At 36.9% G+C, this 23944-nt stretch overlaps 1 protein-coding gene across 1 annotated transcript in view; it reads right to left on the minus strand.

Annotated features, from left to right (window-relative positions):
- Positions 1–23944, minus strand: part of C2H1orf87 (chromosome 2 C1orf87 homolog) — a 92888-nt gene that overhangs the window by 45937 nt on the left and 23007 nt on the right. The window contains 3 exon segments of the mRNA XM_044236768.1: positions 15641–15797; positions 19575–19815; positions 19818–19837. Coding sequence (XP_044092703.1) covers positions 15641–15797; positions 19575–19815; positions 19818–19837 — 418 coding nt within the window.

The following is a 23944-nucleotide window of genomic DNA, read 5'->3' on the forward strand; positions in this document are numbered from 1 at the left end:
GAAAGGGCCATGGGAACATTTATGGCCAATGAGTCATGAGCAGAAGTGACGTGTGCTCCTTCTGGCTGAGGATTAAACTGCTCACATGAGATGCTCTAGAGCCTTCTTTTTTCTCCTCTGCCAGCACATCCCAAAATATACCAGAGTCACTGCTTCATCAGCCTGGGTTTTGGAGCTAAGATGACAATATGGTTGCTGACTAATTATAGAAATGTAAGTGAGAAATAAACTTTTGTTGTCTTGGGCCACTGACACTATTTGTTACTATAGCCTAACCTAGCCTTTAGCTTCTGTCTCTCTCACATCTCTTATAAATTTATTATATATAGCATAGGCTTATATTTAGATATATCCAACAGATACATTCAGATTATTTGAGAAAAAGGCCTTATTAAGCTAAGTGAAAAATCTTAAGAACCTCCCCCTCCCCGACTCTTTCCCCCCAGGAAAGGACTGAAGGAATGTTGTCTATTTCCATTTCTGGTCTAGATGACATCCTAGGGACCTCTGGTGGGCAGACAACTCCACAGTGCTGGAGGAGGTAACGGTTGGGGAGGGAAGCTATATAAGGTTCTGATATAAACTTGGTCTCACACCAGAGAATTTGATGAAGCTGAAGATTCATAGTGGTTGTACTAAGTGACATTGTATCACTAAATACTTATCATCAGTATACAACAAATTATAGTTGGTTAGAGATGGGCATGAGGGACAACCAATATTTACTTGAGTGTCTACTGAATGCTAAGCACATGACCAGATAATTTATATTTATTATATTACTAAATTCTCATACTACCCCTGTGAGGTTGGTTTTGGCCTGGTTTTCTATCAGCACATGCTCACTCATGCTTTACCCACTGCTCTTACTTTTCCTATTGTAGAATATATTCCTCTAGAATTTGGTTGCACTTGGACTATGCTTTGTATCCACCCACAAATATAAGCTTGCAGTGCTCAGAGCAAGAGCCCTGGTCTTATCACTGGGGAGCCATTATCTCTGCCCTGGGTCTGCCATTAATTCTCTGGGTGTGATGCACGATTTCCTTCCCAACTACGGGTCTTGGTTTCCTAATTAGAAAAATGGTGGTTATAATATATTTCAAAGATACCTCCCACCTGTAACTCTCTAGGAACTGTCCTGATATATCCTAGTCAAATTCACCGTTCTTATCTCATAACTTACAGACTGACCAACTTGTCAATGAGACTCAAGTGAGTCCATTATCCTAAATCTGTAACCACCTCAATATTGCTAAGAGCAGACAATGAAAGTCAGGACAGAGTAGTCTTTGAAAAAGAAATCAAATAGAGCTGAGACAATCTATTTTCTATTCTTGTCTATTCTGACTAGAGAATTCCACATATGAATAAAAATAAGCTTTGTATCTTAGAGCTTAATAGTAAAGGTTATTTTTTTAAAAAGAAACCAACCTTTTAATTCTATTACTCTGGTGGATACAAGTAAAATAAACAAAAGGAAACCACACTTTTTTTTTTTTTTTTTACAAAAAGAGATCACAAATAGGCAGACAGAGGGAGAGGAGGAAGCAGGCTCCCTGCTGAGCAGAGAGCCCAGTGCAGGGCTCCCTCCCAGGACCCTGGGATTATGACCTGAGCGGAAGGCAGAGGCTTTAACCACTGAGCCACACAGGCACCTCAGAACAAATCTTTAAAACACATTCCCAGTTCCAAATAACTTCAGCCCATATAGTCATTGAATCATTCAGTCCCCCCAAAAGAAAGCTTGCCTCTACATCGATCTCAGCATTATGCAATTAACATGTCTGACAAATATATTAACAATAAAACAATGCTGTTTCTTTTGTGCAAGAAAGGAGGTGTCTGTGTTAGACAAAGGAAAAGTAGATCTAACATAAAATATTCATAGGCAAAAGTAAAGTTCTTATTAGAGATAAAGGTATCCTAGGCTGTTTTATTTTTATTTATTTATTTCTTTTAAGTAGGCTCCAAGCCCAAAGTGGTGCTTGACCTTATAACCCAGAGATTAAGAGTCAGATGTTCTACTGACTGAGCCCACCAGGCACCTCCTTAGGCTGTTTTAATTAGCAGATTGAGGAAGGGCAGCAATGGCAACTATAAGTTTTGTTAAGAATGGGATAGAAGAGATTAAAAAGCCCAGCATGTTTTATCCTAAGAGCAATGTTATTAAAGGTTACAATGGAATAAATGATGGAACAAAGGTCAAGGATAAAGTGTCATTCCCTCTTGCAATGGAATATGGTATATTAATTATGCTTTTTAAAAATTTTCTAGATTTTATGATGTTTTGACATCTTGGGTAGCCTTGCTGGCTGGAAGAGATTGCCCTTCCCAGGGTTAATTAATTTCTCTTCAAGCAAATATTTCCCCTGCCCCAAATCAACCCAGTCCAGATACTAAACAGCTAGGGACAGTCCTTAGGCTTGAAGCCTGCTGGAATTATTCAGACTAGCCAGTTCTAAGCTGTTTACTCTACCTTGCCTTTCCTTTCCTGTGGAAACCTCAGTAAAAGCTATAGCCTGGTCTTTTGCCTCACTTGTGCATCCTGACTGAGTGTGGTGCTCCCCCATGTGATCCTGTGATGTCCCATGTCCCCTTTTTGTGGGAAATGTTACTAAACTATTCGTTCAAAAGTGGTTGTCACTCTATCTGTTATCTTATCATACCAGATAAAAATAACATCTTGGGTACAAATTGACACACATGGTTATTTTTAGCATCAGACAATTGAAAGGAGACAGATCCCAGAATGATTCACTGGAAACTCAATGTCTGTACTCAATTGATTGGCATGTTAAAAAACCTGTCAGTATGGATAAAAAACTAAAGGAGCTTTATAGTCATGAAGCATTTTATAGAAAGATCAAGAGACTCTCTAGAGTGGGAGGAGTGAGCAGGAGTGGCAGAGAGTTCTAGAATAGACTTAAAAATAACAAGACATTTATTGGACACACAATCTGTACAAGGCACAATATGGATTCTTTGTTTATGTCATTCCATTTAATCTTTACAACAAGCTCTCATCCATTTTGGGTTTACTTTGTGTATGGTGTGAAAGAATGGTCAAGTTTCGTTCTCCTGTATATAGCTGTCCATTTTCCTCAGCACCATTTGTTGAAGAGACTGTCTTTTTTCTACTGGATATTTTTTCCTACTTTGTTGAAGATTAGTTGACCATAGAGTTGAGGGTCCATATCTGGGCTCTCTATGCTGTTCCATTGACCTATGAGTATGTTTTTGTGCCAGTACCTTGCTGTCTTGGTGATCATAGCATTGTAATATAGCTTGAAATCAGGCAATGCGATGCCCCAACTTTGTTTTTCTTTTTCAACTTTTCCTTGGCAAGTTGGGATCTTTTCTGGTTTCATACAAATTTTAGGATTGTTTGTTCCAGCACTTTTTTGATCGAGATGGTGTTGAAATTATAAATTTCTCTGGGCAGCATAGACATTTTAACAATGTTTATTCTTCTGATCCATGAGCATAGAATGTTTTTCCACCTTTTCATGTCTTTTTAAATTTCTTTCATGAGTGTTCTGTAGTTCCTAGAATATAGATCTTCACCTCTTTGGTTAGGTTTATTCCAGGATATCTTATGGTTTTTGGTGCTGTTGTAAATGGAATTGATTCTCTAATTTCTCTTTCTATAGTTACATTGTTCGTGTATAAGAAAGCAACTGATTTCTGTGCATTGATTTTCTATCCTGCCACATTACTGAATTGCTGTATGAGTTTAGTAATTTGGGGATAGAGTCTTTTGGGTTTTCACATAAAGTATCATGTCCTCTGTGAAGAGAGAGAGTTTGAATTCTTCTTTGCCAATTTAAATGTCTTTTATTTCTTTTTGTTTTCTTACTTGTTGTTGCTAAGACTTCTAGTACTATGTTGAACAATAGTGGAGAGAGTGAGCATGCTGTCATGTTCCTGATCTCAAGGGAAAGGCTCTCAGCTTTTCCCTAAATGAGATGATAGTCACTGTGGGTTTTTCATGAGGTTGAGTGTTCCCTCTATCCTTTATACTCTGAAGTGAGACAGGAATCCATCAAACTCCTAGAGGAGAACATAGGCAGTAAACTCTTTAACATCGGCCACAGCAACTTCTTTGAAGATATGCCTCCAAAGGCAAAGGAAACAAAAGTGTAATGAACTTTTGGGACTTCATCAAGATGAAAAGCTTCTGCACAACAAAGGAAACAGTCAACAAAACAAAAGGGCAACCCATGGAATGGGAGATATTTGCAAATGACATTACAGACAAAGGGCTGATATCCAGGATCTATAAAGAACTTAACAAACTCAACACACACAAAACAGATAACCATGTCAAAAAATGGGCAGAAGACATGAACAGACACTTCTCCAAAGAAGACATACAAGTGGCTAACAGACACATGAAAAAATGTTCATCATCACTAGCCATTAGGGAGATTCAAATCAAAACCACGTTGAGATACCACCTTATACCAGTCAGAATGGCAAAGGTTGACAAGGTAAGAAACAAGTGTTGGAGAGGAACACTTGTGGAAAAGGAGGAACCCTCTTACACTGTTGGTGGGAATGCAAGTTGGTGTAGTTACTTTTGAAAACAGTATGGAAATTCCTCAAAAAGTTAAAAATAGAGTTACCCTATGACCCAGCAATTGCATTACTAGGTATTTGCCCCAAACATACAGATGTAGTGAAAAGAAGGGCCACATGCACCCCAATGTTCATATTAGTAATGTCCACAATAGCCAAACTGTGGAAAGAGCTGATATGCCCTTTAACAGATGAATGGATAAAGAAGATGTGATTCATATATACAATGGAATATTACTCAGCCATCAGAAAGGATGAATATCCAACTTTGGATCAACATGAATGGGACTAGAGGAAGTTATGCTAAGTGAAATAAGTCAATCAGAGAAAGTAAATTATCATATGGTTTCACTTATTTGTGGAGCATAAGGAATAGCATAGAGGACATTAGGAGAAGGAAAGGGAAAAGCTAAGGGGGGTGGAATTGGAGTGGGAGATGAAGCATGAGCGACTATGGACTCTGGGAAACAAACAGAGTTTTAGAAGGAACAGGGGTGGGGGAATGGGCTAGCCCAGTGATGCACTGGGTATTATACACAAACAATGAATCATGGAACACTACATCAAAAACTAATGATGTACTACTGTATGGTGACTAACATAATAAAAAAATAAAGATGGGCTATGAAGTGGCTATGAGAACTTAGATAAAAGAATAAAATATTTTGTTTAAAAAAAATCTTTACAACAAGCCTATAAGGCAGATAGTCTTAGCACCCTTTTATATTTCAGAAGTTAAGTAAGTTTATTAAATATAATTTAAGAAATATTTATGGCTTGCTAACCTGGGCCAAGCCTGGTGACAGGCCCTACAGTGAACAAAATGGATTTGGCTCCTGCTCTCACAGAGCTTGTAGATGTGAGGGGACAGCAAGCACTCATGACTGCACCACATGGAGCAGTGAGGGTCGCTGTCAGAACTGTCCATAGAACCACCTAATCTGGGCTTGGTGGCCCAGGTCTGGAGGCAATGACATTTAAGTCTAGGCTTGAAAGATGAATTAGATTTGGATTTGAATAGGCTAATGAGTAGAGAGGAAGAAGAAGAGAAGAAGGAAGGGCCCAGGAAAAGGAAACTGGATATTGAAAACCTTAAAGGTACACACAGGCTCCTAAGAAAGAGAGGAATACTTCCAGAGCATAGTTTAAGTTTTGAAAAGGCAAAAGATAAGGCTGCAGAGGGAGACAGGAGAATGAGGGTGAATTGCCTCAAGTCTGATTAGTCTCTGCTTTCTTCTGAGGGCAGTGGGAGCCATGGATATGTTTCCAGTGGAGCTATTACTAGGTCAGAGTTTTCCAAAACTTACCTCCTAGTAAATTTGCAGATGAGACTTGAACCCTGCTTTGTACCACTACCCCAGCATGAGAAAAGATTCAGCATTCTGTCCACAAGGAAGATTCATCTTTTAAATATCTGGCTAGCCATTTCAGGTGTTTCTTTCTCCTTCCTTCCTTTCTTCCTTTTTTTTTCCTTCCTTCCTTTCTTCCTTTTTTTTTCCTTCCTTCCTTCCTTCCTCTCTTTCTTTCTTTCTTCTTTTTTTAAATTTTTTTTTAATTTATTTGACAGAGAGATCACAAGTAGGCAGAGAGGCAGGCAGAGAAAGAGAGGGGGGAAGCAGGCTCCCCTCTGAGCAGAGGGCCTGATGCAGGGCTGGATCCCAGGACCCTGAGATCATGACCTGAGCAGAAGGCAGAGGCTTACCCCAATGAGCCACCCAGGTGTCCCATCAGGTGTTTCTTAGAACAATATGTTTCACTAGAAATTTTTTCGGTAATAGAAAACATTTCCATTTTCAGCCACATATAAATATTTTTCTGTCTCTGAGAATTGATACACTTCTACACTGCAGTATTCTGAAGGACCATGTATCAATACTTCATCAAGCCCATGGAGTCAAGGTGTCCCTTTTTTCATTTAAACACCAAAGCTTGCTGAGGACCTTTGTTTTCAGCACTATGAGTACAAGTGAGCAAGGCAGGTAGGATTTCGGCCCTCATTCATCTTTCAGCCCAACTATCACGGAATAAATTTTATGGCCTCTCTTATGGAAAGAGGAATATACATTCTACTCCCAGGACTGCTGCAAGCAATGAGTATTATAATGTATTTTAAACACTTTGTGAATTCCAGAACTTTGGTATTTGCTGTCTGTCTCCCTCCAATAGAGTGTGAGCTATGGGTGGGCCAGAACTGTCTTGTGTCCTGCTGACTCCCAGCACTTAAGAACACTACCAGATTGGAAGAACAAATAGAGAAACATGGTGTCAGAGTGGCCACGATGGCTTGTTCAGGCCCCAGATATGTGGGGATTTACATTTCTCTCTTCACTGACATCAATCACGCTAGACTGCTGTTTCTCAAAACAATGTATCCACACAGTGTCAAAATAGATAAAATGGAAAATGTTGACTAAGAATCACCATGTTTCTGACTTTAGGAATTAGCAGAATATCTATAAAGTCTCCAGTACTATAAGTTTCTGTCATTTGCTTTGCTTTGAATCACAAAACAGTGTTTGTGGAGGACACGATAGCCTGAAATGAGTTTGGGGCGTAATACTAGTTTTGTGATAGTTACCTAGAGGAATTGTTACAAAAGGAGCACAGAAATCTAACACAGATTTAGTAAATCTTCTTGAGGTGTTGGAAACTTGCAAGTTTTTTTTTTTTTTCGGATCACTAATAAATTATTTTAAGGTGGTTGTATTGTGCAGTCCGTGAACACTCCTCCAAGACAAGTGACACAACAAATTATCTTAATATTGCGCAATGCATAGCTGGGGCTTGTGAGAAAATCTGCAGAGACAGCATCAAATGCAGATTTGAAAATTCCTGTTTTTTCAACATTTTAGACCAAGGTGTTGACGTGTTCTAGAAAGCTGTTAAATGGCTCAAAAAGGGATGCTAGTGATAATAAATACAACCACAAGAAAGATGCATATAAAAAGCTTGATAAGATTTCTCAAGAAATGTAGAATTGACAAAAAAGCAGTATTTCCAAATTAATAGATTTAACATATGACGTTAATATATATCATAAACCAACACAATATTAGAATTAATCATTTGACTGTTTTGTTTATGTTTGTAAAAAAATTTATATTTTCTTTAGATTTTAACTTGTGATTATGGAAAACTTCAAACATAGACACATGTGTCCAGGATAGGATAAGGAAATTCCATATACTCATCTCCAAGCTGTAATTATCAACTGACATTCTTGTTTTATTTATACCCACATCACCCGCAACCAGAAATGAAGGAAACCACAGATGGTGTATTACTTCATCCGAATCTTTTTCAGGATGCCTCTATAAAGAAGTGGTCTTCAAAGTGATGTCCTTGGGCTAGAAGCCTCAGCACCCTCTAGAAATGTGTTAGGAATGTGAATTCTTGAGACCCAGCTCAAAGCCACCAAATGAGAATTTCTGGGTTTGGGGTCCCCAAATCTGCGTTTTAGTAAGCCCTGCAGTACTTGTAATGCATGCTAAAGTTTGAGAACCATTGCCTTAAGGATAACTACTCTTTGAAAATATAACCATGATAACATTATAATACCTTAAAAAATGGTAATCCCTTGGGGCGCCAGGGATTTAGGCGACTTAGTCCTTAGGTGACTGCTTTGGGCTCAGGTCATGATCCCAGGTTCCTGGGATGGAGCCCTGCATTAGGGTCCCTGCTCAGCAGGAAGCCTGCTTCTCCCTCTCCCACTCCCCCTGCTTGTGCTCCCTTTCTCACTGTATCCCTCTCTGTCAAGTAAATAAATAAAATCTTAAAAAAAATGGTAATCCCATAACATCATCTAATATCCAGGCAATTATTCAAAAGCTCCCAATTATCTGATAGATCTTATTTTTACAGTTTGTTTATTCAAAACAGCAATCAATAAGAACCATATATTGCCATTGACTTAAATCTTCTACACCTTTTAAAAATTCTACTTCTTCCTTTACCCCCTGCCCCTTTGTGTGCTGTTTTTCCCCTTGAAATATATTTGTTGAAGAAGATGTGTTGTCTGCCCTATAAAATTTTCCATGGTCTGGATTTTGTTGCTTGTATTTCTATGTTTTTCAACAAACTTTCACATTATTTATTGTAAAATAATAGCCAGAACTAGGATCTTGATCTTCTTCAAGTTCAATTGTTTTAAATAAGATCTTTACATAGCTGGTACATTGTCTCATGTGAGCAAATGCTGTCAGGTTGTCTTTCTTTTCATAGGCGCTGATTACTCATTGCTTTAGTCCATTTGTTTTTTTTTAAATTTTCATTTTTTTCATTAGAATTTTGGAAATGATGATATTTTTATCCCATTATAAGTCTTCCTTTATTAATAGATTAATCGGAATACTATTCTCCAGAGAAACTGCCCTCATTAACTATTATCTAAAATACAGTTTGTATAGAAAAGGAAAACAATAAATGCTCCTTTGGTTGAACAGTTTTAAAAGTAGTTTGTTCCCTAGTATTCTTCAGAGGTGACCAATAAGCTTTTGTTATTTTCTTTTCTTAAGAATCACTATAAAGTTAGAGATTTAAATATATATAATGTGTTTAAATCACTATAATTGTATATATTGTTTTATTGATAGCCAAATATAAGTGGTTTGAGTTTTTTGATTGTTTTTTTTTGATTGTTTGTTTGTAGTGAGAGCCATTTGAAATTAGATTCCTCATCTTTTTTTTTTTTTTTTTTTTTTTGACAAAAAGCGGTGTTGGTTATCTTCACTGCTTTTGGTATAAATAGATTTTCCAGGCTCAAAGCTGGGATCAGCCTTCAGAATTTACCAAACATGATGCAGGTGCTCAAGTACTCGTTGTTATAGGATTGGTCATTGTTTCTGTGTTTTTTCCAGTGAACAAAGTTAGGAAATCTATTTTCTTAAAAGGAGTTCATACTGATATTCCCAATTCAAATATTAGGACTTTGGTGTTTTATAAAAGCTCATCAATACTATATCTATATTTCATTTCTCCTACACTAGAAATCCCAGATCTAAAACCACCAATATAATGACTCATTTGCTTTATTCTACAATACGTACACACAATAACAATGTCAACATAACAGTTACAGAAAACACTTGGAGACAGTTTTTCAAAAAATATTTTCCTCAGGATATACATCCCATTAGAGACACACAGTGAAGTCATTGTGTTTTAAAATCATTTTGGGGTGCCTGGGTGGTTCAGTTCCTTAAGGCTCTGACTCTTCATTTTAGCTCTGGTCATGATCTCAGGGCTGTAAGATCAGAGTTGTGAGATAGAGCCCTGAATCGGGCTCTACGCTCAGTGGGGAGTCCCTCTCTCTCTCCCTCTTACCCTCCTCTGGCTCACATGCACACTCTCTCTCAAATAAATAAATAAATACCTCTTTTAAAAAATCATTTTACAATAGTTTCATTCTCTTTGGTTTTATTTCCAGTGAGTACATAGGTCTATGTACACACCCAGCCTCCAGGGTGGCTCTAAGTAGTCCCTGCCTCCTAGGGCTCATGTTCTTGTGTGGTCCTCCCCCCACCACATCTCATGAGGATTATCTCTGTAATCCGTATAATACTGGAGTATCACGTGTCACTTCTGAGATTAGGTTATTACAAACATTGGGCTCCCTGCTATGGTTGGGTGCACACATCTCTCTATCTTCCTTCCCAGCATAACTCATCTATGGGATGCCAGATACCATGTCTTGAGTAGCCCTATGGAGAGGCCCCAGTACAAAAATGACTTATCTCTGGCAACAGTTAGCAAGTAGCTGAGGCCTCTATCAATAGCCACTCAAATAAGCGGAGAAGTGCATCTTCTTGCCGTGGTCAAGTTTTCAGGTGAATGTATTCCTGGCCAACATTTGGAGTGATATTTCAGGGGAGACCTTGAGCTAGAAGCACTCATTTAAGCTCCTCCTGGATTCTTGTCCCTCAGATATAGTGCAAGATGATACATGGTTATTATACTGATTTATGTAGCTATGTTTTGGGACAATTTGTTATTCAGCAATAGATAACTAACAGAGACTTATTTTGTTTTTGATTTTTAGGAATTGGTTTTTTAATTTTTAAATTTGTTTTAGATTTATGTGAAATATTTATGTGATTCCAAAGCCAAATCTATAAAAACGAATAATTCAGAGATGAGTTGTTTCTGTTTTTGATCCTTCCAACATTTTCCCTTTATCTCCAAGAGATAATCACTTTAAAAAATCCTTTTTATTAATTCCTTCATTTTGAAAAACATAAGCAATAGGTAGAGGATAGATAGACCATAGACAGACAGACAGATAGATAATAGATAGATACCTTGAAGCATAGTCTATGTATTTTTCTTCACCTTGCTTTCATTTAGTTAATGCTGTATCTAGCTAGATTACTCCATACAATGATACACAGTGATATTCATATACTGTCAAACTATTTCTTTGTGATATTCTTCATTCCTTCTTAAAGTTTTAAAGGTTTTATAATACTCTGTGTGGATGTACTGTACTTTATTCAACCAATCCCTTATGGATGAGAATTTAGGTCTTTATATATATATATATTTTTTATAACAAATAATGTTACAATGAATACTATCTGCATAAATCTTTTCACATTTTTTCCAGTGTATCCTTAGGATAGATTTCTGAAAGTGAGATTTTTCATGTCAACAAATAAATGCATATAGTTTTGCTAATTATTGCCAAATTTCCTGCCAAAGCAGTTTTCTACTTTAAACTTCTACCTCCCAACAAAGTATGTTGTCAATTTTCTGGATTTTTGCCAATGTAATTGTGAGAAATTATATCTCAGGGTGGTGTTAATTTATGTTCCTTTTATTAAGAGCAATGCTATATTTTTTGATATGCTTAAGGACCATGTACATTTATCTTGCTGTGAACTGTCCATATGTTTTGCCCATTTTTCTAATAGTTTACTGTCTTTTTTTCTTTTTTCTTTTTGATAGAAGATGCTATATGTTAGGGATATATTTATGATATAAATTGCAGATTTTTTCTTCAGTTTGTCAGGTATGTATGTATACTTTGTACACAATGGTTCTGGCCACATATGGCTAGTCAAAATTATCACTTTTTTTCTTATTGTATCTGCATTTTGAGTCACAGTTGAGAAATTTCCCCTTATCTTGGATTACAGAGGAAATCATCCATTTTCTTATACTATTGTGTAAATTTATTTTTTTATATTTCAACCTCTGGTCCATTTGGAATATATCCCAGTGTATATCATATATATGTACAATATATGAGAGGCCCAATTTAAAATTTTCTCTGTGGCTATCCAATAATCCCAGTATGATTTATTAAAAAGTCCATCTTTTCTCTACAAATTTGCAATATCCTCTTTATTATATACAAAACTGTAATATGCCATTGAGTCTGTTTGTTGATACTTCTTTTCAATTCCGTAGTCTCCTATCTAGCCCTGGGCCCAAATCATTTTCTTTTAGATACAGAGATTTTGTGTTTTGTATTTGTTAAGGCTAGCCCTACACCCATTTCTCTTCTATTCCTGACTCTTCTTTCCTGACTGTTATTTCAAATTAACATTTAATCAGTTTGACTAGTTCCAAAAGAAAATGAAACAAAAATATAGTACCATTTTTATTGGAATCACATTAAATTTATAAATTACCTTAGGGAGGATCGATAATGTTAACTTTTTTCAAGATTTTTTTTATTGTGGTAAAATATACATAACATTAAAACATAAAAATATGTATGTATAAAAATATACATATCTGAGAGTGCATTTCATTGGGATTAAGTACATTCCTATTGTCCAGCCACCCCCCCACCATACATCCCCATGGCTCTTTTCATCACACAAAACTGAATATCTATACCCATTCAACAATAACTACCTATTTCCTCCTTACCCAAGTCCCCGGCAGTCACTCTTCTACTTTCTGTTTCTAGGATTTGACTACTCTTAGTATCTTTTGTAAGTGGAATTACATAGAGTTTGCCTCTTTGGAACAGGCCTCCTGTCCTCAAGGTTCATCCATTTTATAACATGTGTCAGAGTTTCCTTCCTTTGTAAGGCTGGATAACATTCCATCATGTGCCTATACCCCAGATTTTGCTTACCTACTTACCTTTGATGAATACTTGGGTGGCTTCCCCATTTTAGCTATTGTGAATAATGCTACTAAGCACATGGATATGTAACCCTCCTTTCAATTCTTTTGAGTGGATGAGATGGATGATATGGTAATTAAGTTTTTAATTTTTAAAAAATTTTTGAGAAGCCACCATACTGTTTTCCACAACAGTTATACCACTTTACATTTCCAGCAAGAATGCGCAAAGTTTCCAATGAATCCATATCCCAGCTAACATTTGTTGTTTTCTGTTTTTTTTTTTTTTTTGTCTTCTATGTTTGTAGCTATCCTAATGGGTGTGAAGTGGTATCTCATTGTAGTTTTGATTTGAATTGCCCTAGTTAGTGATGTTGAATATCTTTCCATGTGCTTACTGTCCATTTTTAACTCTTTAAAGAAATGTCTATTCAGGTCCTTGCTGATTTTTGAATCAGATTGCTTCTTTTTTGGTGGTTTAGCTTTGGAGCTCTCTATGTATTCTGAATAGTAATCTCACATCAGATATGGGATTTGCCAGTACTTTTTCCCAACATGTGGATTTCCTTTCTACAATCAACTGTGTATTGTGGTACACAACTTTTTTTTTTAAATTAATTTGCATAAAACCCAAATAGTCAATTTTTTATTTTGGTGTCTATGCTTTTGGGGTCATATCCAAGAAATCACTGTCAGGTCCAATATGAAGACTTTGTCTTCAATCTGAAGATATTTCTTCTAAGAGCTTTATCATTTTACATCTTATATTTTAAGTCGTGGATCCATTTTCAGTTACTTTTTGTATTTGGTATTAGATAAGGGTCCAACTGCAAACTTTGTATATGGACATCCAGTTTTTCCAGTGCCATTTCTTGAAAAGACCATCTTTTCTCCATTGAATCATCTTGGTACCCTTGTTAAAAAAAAATCATTTGACCATGTATATGAGGATTTATTATGGACCCTATCTAATCTGTTGGTCTCTATATCTGTCTTTATGTCAGTACCATAATGGTTTTATTATTGTACCTTTGTAGTACCTTCTTTTTCAGGTTTACTTTGGATCTTCAGGGTCCCTTGAGATTCCATATGAATTTTAGGATGGGTTTATATTTCTTCAAAAAGAAGCCATTGGAATTATGATAGAGATTGATGATGTAAACTTTTTTCAGTATAAGAACATACTACACCTTTCTGTTGTTCAAATCTACTCTTGTGTCTTTTAGGAGAGTTTTATTTTTTTTCCTCATAAAGTTTTGGACATTTCTTGTTATGTTTGGCTATTCATTTGATTTATTTATTTTTTTAGTTAATTTAATTATGCTTTGTTATTATAAATGCTGTCTTCTATCTTTTGTCCTAACTAGTTTTTGTTTATATATGTTTATATATGTGAGGGACACTGATTTGTATATGTTGAGGATATTATCTTGTTTTTGCCAAATTCTCTTAGTGTTTTAGTAGTTTCTTCATAATCTGTTTTGAAATTTTATATGTATAATCTTACCATCTGAAAATAGTTTTTCCTCTTCCCTTCTAATTATTATGCCTATAATTGCTTTCTTTTGTTTAATTACTTTGGCCAATACTTCCAACATAATATTAAAAAACAGTGGAAATAACAGATATCCTTGACTTCTTCCGGACTCCAATGTGAAAGCCTCTAGCATTTGTTAATTAATAGAATATTGGCTTTGGGTTAATATATAGAGAGAACCATTTTAGAAACAAAAGTGAAGAAGAAAATTCTTATTTTCAGGAGATTTACAGACTTGTGGAAGGAGACAAGGAAGCCTTTTTTTTTTAATTTATAAAAGACCTATTCACTTATTTACAAGTATTTTCAAGAAGTTTTACCATAAATTATGTGTTTATGAGAAGCATTATAGTGTAATGCATACATTTTTAAAAAAAGATTCATTTATTTACTTGAGAGAAAGAATGTGATCAGGGGAGGGGTATTGGGAGAAGGAGAAAGAGGGCATCCTTATGCAGCCTTCCCAGCTGAGCACAGAGCCCGATGCAGGGGCTTGATCCTAGGACCCTGAGATCATGACCTGATTTGAAGCCAAGAATCTGTTGCTTAACTGACTGAGCCACCCAGGTGCCCCAATGCACACATTTTTCTAAATATTGCCCTTAAGTGTGGTAAAGATTATTTCTTTGGGCCAAATATTTCTAAAATATTACAGTGGTTTCTAGTGCTTCAAAGTTGAACTCTACTCAACAAAACAGTGTTTCTTGTTATTTAATGCCTCTCTCTTTAGGGAGAGTTTTCCTTTTCTCCTAAGCGGTGGGGTTCAATAATGAAAAAGAGATTGGGAAACATGGGTGTGGTGGATCCAGACAACTTAGGTTCACATCCTAGACCCACCAATATTCGACTGGTTGTATGAGCATTGGCAAGTTTCTTAATGTCACTGTATCTCAGTTTTCTCACCTATAAAATGGAGATATTAGCCCCTACTTCACACCACTGCTTTTGAATTTTTTAATTCATTTTTGAGCACAATTAACACACAATGTTATATTAGAAGAAACGACCCATTTTAATAGTATAGCAACAACTGCTGTAAGGGAATGTACAGACTGATTTACGATTACCTTATGAAAAACACTTATTTTGGCAATCGGACAATGATGCTTCTTGGTAGAGCTGATATCTAAATTGAACCCCTGGTATAATCAGGAGTTAAATGAAGATGAAGGGAAATTTTCATACTAAAAGAATAGCATTGGCAAAGCCTAGAAGTTAAAATGGAACAGAACTCTATTGGGGAAATGGAGGTTGTTTAGGGAAGGGTGGGTAAGGGGAGAAGTAGAGAGTGGATAGAAGGGAGTTGGACTGGCGGTCAAGGAATTTTCATTTTATAGTAGGGCAAAGAGTATTAAATAATGGTTTTAAGTGTTTTAAGTCGTGGCCACACTTGAGTAATTTTGATGTTCCTCCTAAAAGAGGAAGAATATATATATATATCCTTACCTGAGTGGTATTGTGCTTTGCCATGTGGCTTGCCTTGGCCAATGGGATGGATATTAGTGGACATGACATAAGCAAAGACTTAAAATGTACTTGTGGTTGAGTCTGTCCTCTTGAAATGTTTCCATTACCATAAGAAGAACTTGCTTTGAGGAGTCCCCTGGATTTAGAACAATAAGAAAAACACAGAGCAGACCTGAACCAAATCTACCATTTGGAACCAAGCTGAGAAAAATCCAATATATATAAAAAAAGCAAAAGCTATCTTAGGTCATATTTGGAGCTGGGAGCACAAATGCTTATTGTTATAAGCCACTGAGTGCTAGGGTGATTTGTTGCACTGTAGTAGTAATAGCTGACCAGTACAGAGAGGGAAGCAGAGAAAAGCAGAGTCAGTTTGAAGATAATTAAAATCATCTTGTTGAAGTAGTATGGTGGTTTGACTAGATTGATGGGAGATGAAGCAGAAGTAAGAAGGTATTTTGAGAGGTATAGGGGGCAGAATTTTTCAATGGATATTTGACTCAGGGAGAGGGAAGAGGAAAGCATGCCCAGGGTTCTTGCTGGTATAATTGGGAGAGTACTGAAACTGTTCTGAGAGCCACAGACCACAGAAAAAGAACAAGAAAAAAAGGTTCTGTTTTGAACCTAGTGAATCTACCAATGCACAGCCAAGTGGCAATGTCCTTGACATCTGTCTATTCACCTACGAAATGAGGATGACATCATGTGCCTCTACCTATCTCAGAAGGCTACTGTGCAGAACAAACAAGATAAAACACACAAGTGCTTTGAAAAGAACACATAACCCATCAACTACGATAATTATTAAAATGTAAGCACTAACACTTTCATTTTCATGCTGCCAGATGCAAAAAACACACTCTAATTTTATTTTTGAAACTGTGCTACAGAGTTTGTAGCTAGTCACACATTCTTTTTTATTTTCTGAGAGCAGGCAAAGCTGATTCTTCTGAGAAATAATACAAATGATATTTGTGTTTTCAAAGACACATAAGGTACAGAATTTGGAGTAAAAATATAGTAGGGCTACTGTTGAGACGAGTCAGGTGCTTGACTTATGAGACCTCAAACTGATCATTTAAGCTCTCTGGGCTCCCCCTTCTTCATTTCTGAAGTGAAGGTTTGTACTTGTTGATTTCTAAAATATCTTGCTGTTCTCAGATATGTGAAATCATGGGTTCTCATAGCATTTTCAGCTTTACTTACCTCCTACTAACTAATGATACTCTTCAAATTTGATCTGTAATTTAGAAAAGAGTTTCACACTTGCCTGTCCTCACCCACGTTAGCTCAGTCTTTATCAGCAACTTTTCTTTTGGAACAAATTCAGGCAGTCCAGATTGCCTGTTACATCCCAGGCAGGAAGGCTTATTTTCATCTATGTGTGAGGGAGAAGGATCTAGAAGGAGTTCTGATTGGTTTGCTTCTTTCACTGCAGCAGAATTCCATTTACCACTTAGTCAAGGTGGTAATGAGGGTCTCCATACCAGGCAACTGTGGCTGCCATCTGGCAGGCCAGCACCACACACTCGGCAGACAGAACCAATTAGTCAGGCCCCACACCTCCCAGGAGGTCTTGCTGTATTTGGTGGCTGGGTATCAGCTCTGCTGAGTCTTCCACAAGAAATCTCATCAAGTTGTAGAAGGGGAGGGGCAAATCATCTCCCTCTGGCAGGACAGAGCTAGCAAAGAATCCAGATCTTGGAGGTCCAAGGACAGCTTCCTCAAAGAACATTCTGCCCATGATAATGGCGAATGCAGAATGTACCAGAAAAAGATATTTCTGTTTGTAAGAGAAAAACTATAAATGACTTCAATGCCCACCATTAAGGGATTAGTCAAATGAGCCATGTTATAGCCATACAATGGAATGAATACAGTTGGTGATTAAGGATTTAGGATTTGGTCTTTGGTTATGGCTCTGCCACTTCTCAGCCTTTTGACCTGGGCAAGGCGCTTGACCTTGTTTTTTATTTGTGTCATCTATGAACTGAAGACAATAAGAGTTCTTTCTTCTTTGGGTGCTTGGGAGTAGTAAGTTAGTCAACACATGTAAAGAACTTAGAATGGTGCCCGGCACATAATAAATGCTATTTAATGTTCACTCTGAGTATGATTCTCATAGCCTTTCCAGATGATGCTTTGTATGAATTTTTTGAAGCCAGGATGAAATTTCTTAATATGAAATGAATCAAGCAGGATAATGAAAGATATATACAAAATTATTCTTTATCTATGCATAGAGAAAAGGAGAGAAAGAAATATTATTATTTTTTCTTTCATTGAGTTTTCTTTTCTTCTTATTTTATTTATATTCTCCATCTGCCAAAATTGTACATGAGTATGCAATACTTAATAATTAAAAAGATGATTTTTTTAAAAAAGGAAGAAAGGACTAGAGAAGAAAACCTGGATAAACATCTTATCTCTACACTTAAGAGTGACTTCAACTTTTCTAAGCCTTGGCTTTATCATCTATACTATAGTGATACAAAAAACACCAGTTTCTACTGAAAAGGATTAATTCCAAGGAATAAATTTTAAAATTTACCTGGAAGTAATCATAAATTACTTAGGCAGTAATAAAGTGTTTTATAACTATAATATTATTACCAAGGTCATCCTTAGGGAGTAACAACAAATACATTAAAGCTAGAGTCAAAATTATGTAAAACTCAGATGTCTTTAGAACTTCAGAATGGATCATTTTACCTCTGCCGATGTACTATGTCCTATTCCAACCAGACCTTAAATTCAAGAACTAATTGTAAGACAGGCAAAAAAGGGGCACCTCGGTGGCCCAGAGTTGGGCTCCCTGTTCAAGAGAGCCTGCTTCTCCCTCTTCCTCTGCCCATCCTCCTTCCCTTACTCATGCTCTCTCTCTCTCTCTCCTCCAAATAAATAAGCAAAATCTTAAAAAAAAAAACAAAACTCAAAAGAACGCGTTAACTGGGGATTTCGAAGGTTCAGCTTGCAGTGTAGGCTGTGCCACTGACATTTTGGGCAAGTTACTTTCATTTCTGGACCCACATTCAACGAGACCTTGCAGAGTATGGTCTGAGGTCCACTGGGGGACCATTAACCACTTTAAATTATAAGCTTTGCAGAATTCTTATGAGCAAAAGTCCACAAATCCATAGACTTTTATTTTCTCAGATGACTAAAGACTAGCTAGTATCTGAGTGATTTAGCAAGGGCTATTAAAATTATAAACTAAAAATAGTTATGTTAGAGTTTACTGCAGACTCTAATTCAGTATTCTACTAAAATATTTGGCTGTCACTTAATGCTTGGCAGCACTGCAAAACTCCTACTCTATGTATCCGTCTAATTGCAATTTCAGCAATTTTTGGAAATGGTACTTTGTTATCAATGAATCATTAGTTTTGTTTTGATTCGGATCCAGTTTTCAATTGCTGCTATTCTTTCCTTTTAATCACAAATTACTAATCATATAGATTTATCATTATCATGTTAGTTTGTTGTGGATTGTTTGGTTGATTTTTAACAGAGTACAGTGATGTATATTTCTGTCAAGATTTTTGGCTGATAATTTTTTGATATGTAGAATGGTTGCTTTGCATTCTGAAAATAAATGATCTCTTCCTGTAAAGTTAAAGCAGACAAACCTTCCCCACCCAACACACCATGAATTTGCATGTACATTTACTCAGATTGCTGTATGAGAATCACTGAGATAGCCACCGATAGAGTAGGTTGGCCAACTTGGTAGGTTGGCCAACTTGGTTGGTGGTCAACCAGGATGCAATATACAAAATGACCTAAAAATTTAGTTTTGGACTTAAACAAATTCCAAGTCTATCTTAAGAAAAATATAATAATTACCAATAGAACAAGAGCCTGTGGTGTGAATCTGTTTCCAACCTAATCCTGAATTTTCCTAGTCAACTACCAAGGAAAGTTTGGGTATTCGTCACTCCTTTTGCTATCCAGAAATCTGCTACTGAGTGCTCTTTTTAGGACTTTCTGGTTGTTCTCTGGTTTCTGATTGTTCTCTGGGTCCTTGCTTTCTTCCTTATCCTCTGGGTCATGATTGAGTTGTTGATCAGTAGGATAAGTAGGAACTGGGGGGTCTGTGCTCATCTGCCTTGTACCACCATTCATGGATTTCTGGAGTACTGTTTGAGTTCTGCCTTCAAGTTCTCATTTTCCTTGCTGTGAAGAAACAGTTTTATTCTTTGTTAATCACAGGGCAGTCTTGCATACACTAGGCTGGCGTAAGAAACAGAAGGTGTGAGTCTCGTGGTGTGAACAGTGGTAACTCAGCATGGTGGAACGAAGGAGTACACATTGATTATCTGTATGAATCATTTACTATAGAGAGACTGTGTTATCTTCTCAGAGTTTAACTCTATCCTTTTCCTCATATTCATGAAGAGAATCCAAATCCTCTCAGATCCTTAAGGTAAGTAATGGCGGTGTAAAAAATGAACCTTGTAGGTTATCACATATCTTACTGACAAATCTAATGGGTATTTTTAGGGTTGGCCACTAGAAGAAGACCTCCAGTCAAGGGGGTTTGCTAGCTGCAGTCTTGCTCCGTGTCTCTCATCCTGTGGTTTCTTTTTCTCACAGTAGTCCTCCATTTAAGTTTAATATTAAATAGAGAAAAGAAAAGGAAAAAAGAAACTGTAGGAATGATTCAAATAGATGCAAATAAACAGCACAATTTTTAAAAGATTCAACCGTGTTTAATAACTAAAGACTCACAAATCAAAACAAGTATATAAGACATCATTTTAAATTTAGGAAATGTCTTTGGAAATAAGAAAGTCAAATGCTAATGGCCATATAAATAGACATAATTAGTATAGTGGGTGACCTGACAAAACATTTGAAGAGTCAGTCAGGAAGTTGTAATGGTTTGACCTACTAAATCAATATTTAAGGTTGTTTTTTATGGGTAAAAATATAGAAGAAGAAAAATTTCAAACTCTAAGTATTTAGTAACAGGTGAATATGTTGAGCATTTCATTCTGTATTCATATGATAGAATTTATAAAGCTATGAAAATAGTAATAATTTTTTTTAAAGATTATTTATTTATTTATTAGAGAGAGAGAGGGTGAGAGAGCAAGCACAGGCAGACAGAATGGCAGGCAAAGGGAGAGGGAGAAGCAGGCTCCCTGCCAAGCAAGGAGCCCGATGTGGGACTCGATCCCAGGACGCTGGGATCATGACCTGAGCCGAAGGCAGCTGCTTAACCAACTGAGCCACCCAGGCGTCCCGAAAATAGTAATAATTTTAATGACACAAAAACATGTCCAGTTATACAAATAAGTGAAAAATATAATTATCTCAACTATGTAAGATGCATGTGCATAATATATATATATATATATATATATATATATATATTTATGTGAGAAAAATGTGTAAAAAAAATGCCAGAAATAAATAGTAAGTTTCTCTGGGTAGTAGAACTCAGAATATTACTATACTATCTTTAACATTATTATTCTAAATTTTTTACATAAAATATTATTTTAAAATCAGGAAAGTCAATTTCAGTATAACTATAGAAGGTATTCTATAAACTTTAGCCGTTAGTACTGATGCAATGGAAAAGATCCATTTTAAAAACATATTATCGGGCGCCTGGGTGGCTCAGTGGGTTAAGCCGCTGCCTTCAGCTCAGGTCATGATCTCAGGGTCCTGGGATTGAGTCCCGCATTGGGCTCTCTGCTCAGCAGGGAGCCTGCTTCCCTCTCTCTCTCTCTGCCTGCCTCTCCATCTACTTGTGATTTCTCTCTGTCAAATAAATAAATAAAATCTTTAAAAAAAACCCATATTATCTGAGCATAAAACAGTCGCTCTGGTATTTACTGATTTGAAAAAGCCAAACCACAGACAATGATTTGAATGTATGTATACTTTTTATAATAATCTTCTTGGTCATGGCAGCATAGACAGAGAAAAAGTCTTAAAAAAAAAAAAAAAGAACTCTGAGGAACACCTTTGTTTACATAGAGAAGAAGAGCCCTAAAGGAGATTTAGAAGAAATTCTCAGTAAAGTAGAGGGGAACCAGGAGTATGGGGTCTTGGATGCAAAGTACGATAGGATGTTTCCAGAGAAAGGGCATCGTCAGCAGTATCAGAGGGTCCAAAGAAATGTGGGTTCTGAAAAATGTCCATTGAATTAAGCCTTAAGGACACTGACAAGCATCTTGACAAAGGTGCTTCTGTGAGGTAATGGAAGTAGACCCCAGACTGAAGTGGGTTGGGGAAAGAGGGAGTCAAGAAACCAAATACCGGAAGTATAATCTCTGTGAAGAAGTTTAGCTGCAAGAGAGGAGAGAAGAGGGGTTGGTGACTGGAGTGCAATATGGGTTTCAGATAGGGCTTTATTGTTACGTTGAAGGACTGTGGGCACTTCAACACATTAAATGCCAACGGTTAAGAATCCACTGGGCCAGAGGGAAAGAGAGGACATTATTGATGAACTATGATGAACACTGACAAAGGGAGATGGGGTATCATTGAGAGAACAGAGATAGAAATGAAATCTCAGGTTGGGGGCAGTAGGGAGATAGGTGAGGCTATAGGCAAGTTTATTTGTATATCAGGTGACAGCTTGCCTTTCGCCTTGTTATAGAAGGTATGCTTTACCTGTTGGCTCTCAAGGGGGAAGCACTAGGGAAGGAAGTCTGAACTAAGAACAGATGGCCTGAGATAACCGCTATGACGAGTGGAGAAGAGCTGATCAGAACAAGTATCCATGAAGGTTAGAGACCACAGTTTTGTGGCTTCAGTGTGAGAGGGTGCATGTTCTTCTCTAGGATTGCCTGGACGTCCTTGTGGAGATGCGGAGAAGGAGAGAGTCCGACTCATTCCAGGCTGGGATTTGCCAGACAGGTGCAGTCAAATGATAACAGAGCAAGGTGGGAATGTGAGAACAAATAGTGTATATTTAACAAATAATTCTTGCAATGAGAGAAGACATAGAACATATGATCTCTGACCTCAAGAAATTTAATTTCATTTGGCTGTCCCAAAAAAACACAAATAATAAAGTTAACAACTGGCATAAACTTAAAAAAAATATTTTATTTACTTATTCAACAGAGAGAAATCACAGGTAGGCAGAGAGTCAGGCAGAGAGGGAGGGAGAAGTAGGCTCCCCGCTGAGCAGAGAACTGGATGCGGGATTTGATCCCAGGACCCTGAGCTCATGACCTGGGCTGAAGGCAAAGGCTTAACCCACTGAGCCACCCAGGCGTCCCACCAACTGGTATAAACTTGCTTCTAGAAGTCAGATTGATAGCTTCTATGTAGCGGTTACCTTTTTAGGGAGATAGAGAGTCCAGAAGGGAGCCCTAGGGCCTTCCATGGTTTCTGTACTATTCTGGTTTTTTGTTTTTTGTTTTTTTGTTTTTTTGATCTAGGTGTTTGTCACAAGGGTGTATCACTTTTGTGAAAATTCAGTGAGACTATATATATAATATGTGTGGCTTTATGTGTGTGTATATATGATAGATATTACATTGTTATAACATGCTTAAAGAAATTCATATAAAATTTACATAAATATGAAACATACCTAATTAGTGTATAAATCAATGTCAAATGAATATTACAAAGAATCAGTGCTGTTTGAAGTTCATAGGAAAGAGAAATAACAGTGTAGAGGTTCCTCAAAAAATTGAAAATAGACTTACCCCATACCCAGGAATTGCACTACTGGTTATTTACCCCAAAGATACAGATATAGTGAAAAGAAGGGCCATATTTGCCCCAATCTTCATAGCAGCAATGTTCACAATAGCCAAACTGTGGAAAGAGCCGAGATGCCCTTTAACAGACGAATGGATAAAGAAGATGTGGTCAATATACACAATGGAATATTACTGAGCCATCAGAAAGGATGAATACCCAACTTTTTTGCATCAACATGGATGGGGCTGGAGGAGATTATGCTGAGTGAAATAAGTCAAGCAAAGAAAGTCAATTATCATATGGTTTCACTTATTTGCGGAACATAAGGAATAACATGGAAGACATTAGGAGAAGGAAATGGAAAAATGAAGGAGGTGAAATCAGAGGAGGAAAGAGACTGTGGACTCTGAGAAACAAACTGAGGGTTTCAGAGGGGAGGGGGTGGGGGGATGGGTGAGCTGATGATGGGCATTAAGGAGGGCATGTATTGCATGGAGCACTGGGTGTTATACGCAAACAATGAATCATGGAACACTATATCAAAAACTAATGATGACTAGTATGGTGACCAACATAATATAATACTGAATTCTAATAAAAAATAAA

The sequence above is a fragment of the Neovison vison genome, chromosome 2 (genome assembly GCF_020171115.1).
Source record: "Neovison vison isolate M4711 chromosome 2, ASM_NN_V1, whole genome shotgun sequence".
Taxonomy (NCBI): Eukaryota; Metazoa; Chordata; class Mammalia; order Carnivora; family Mustelidae; genus Neogale; species Neogale vison.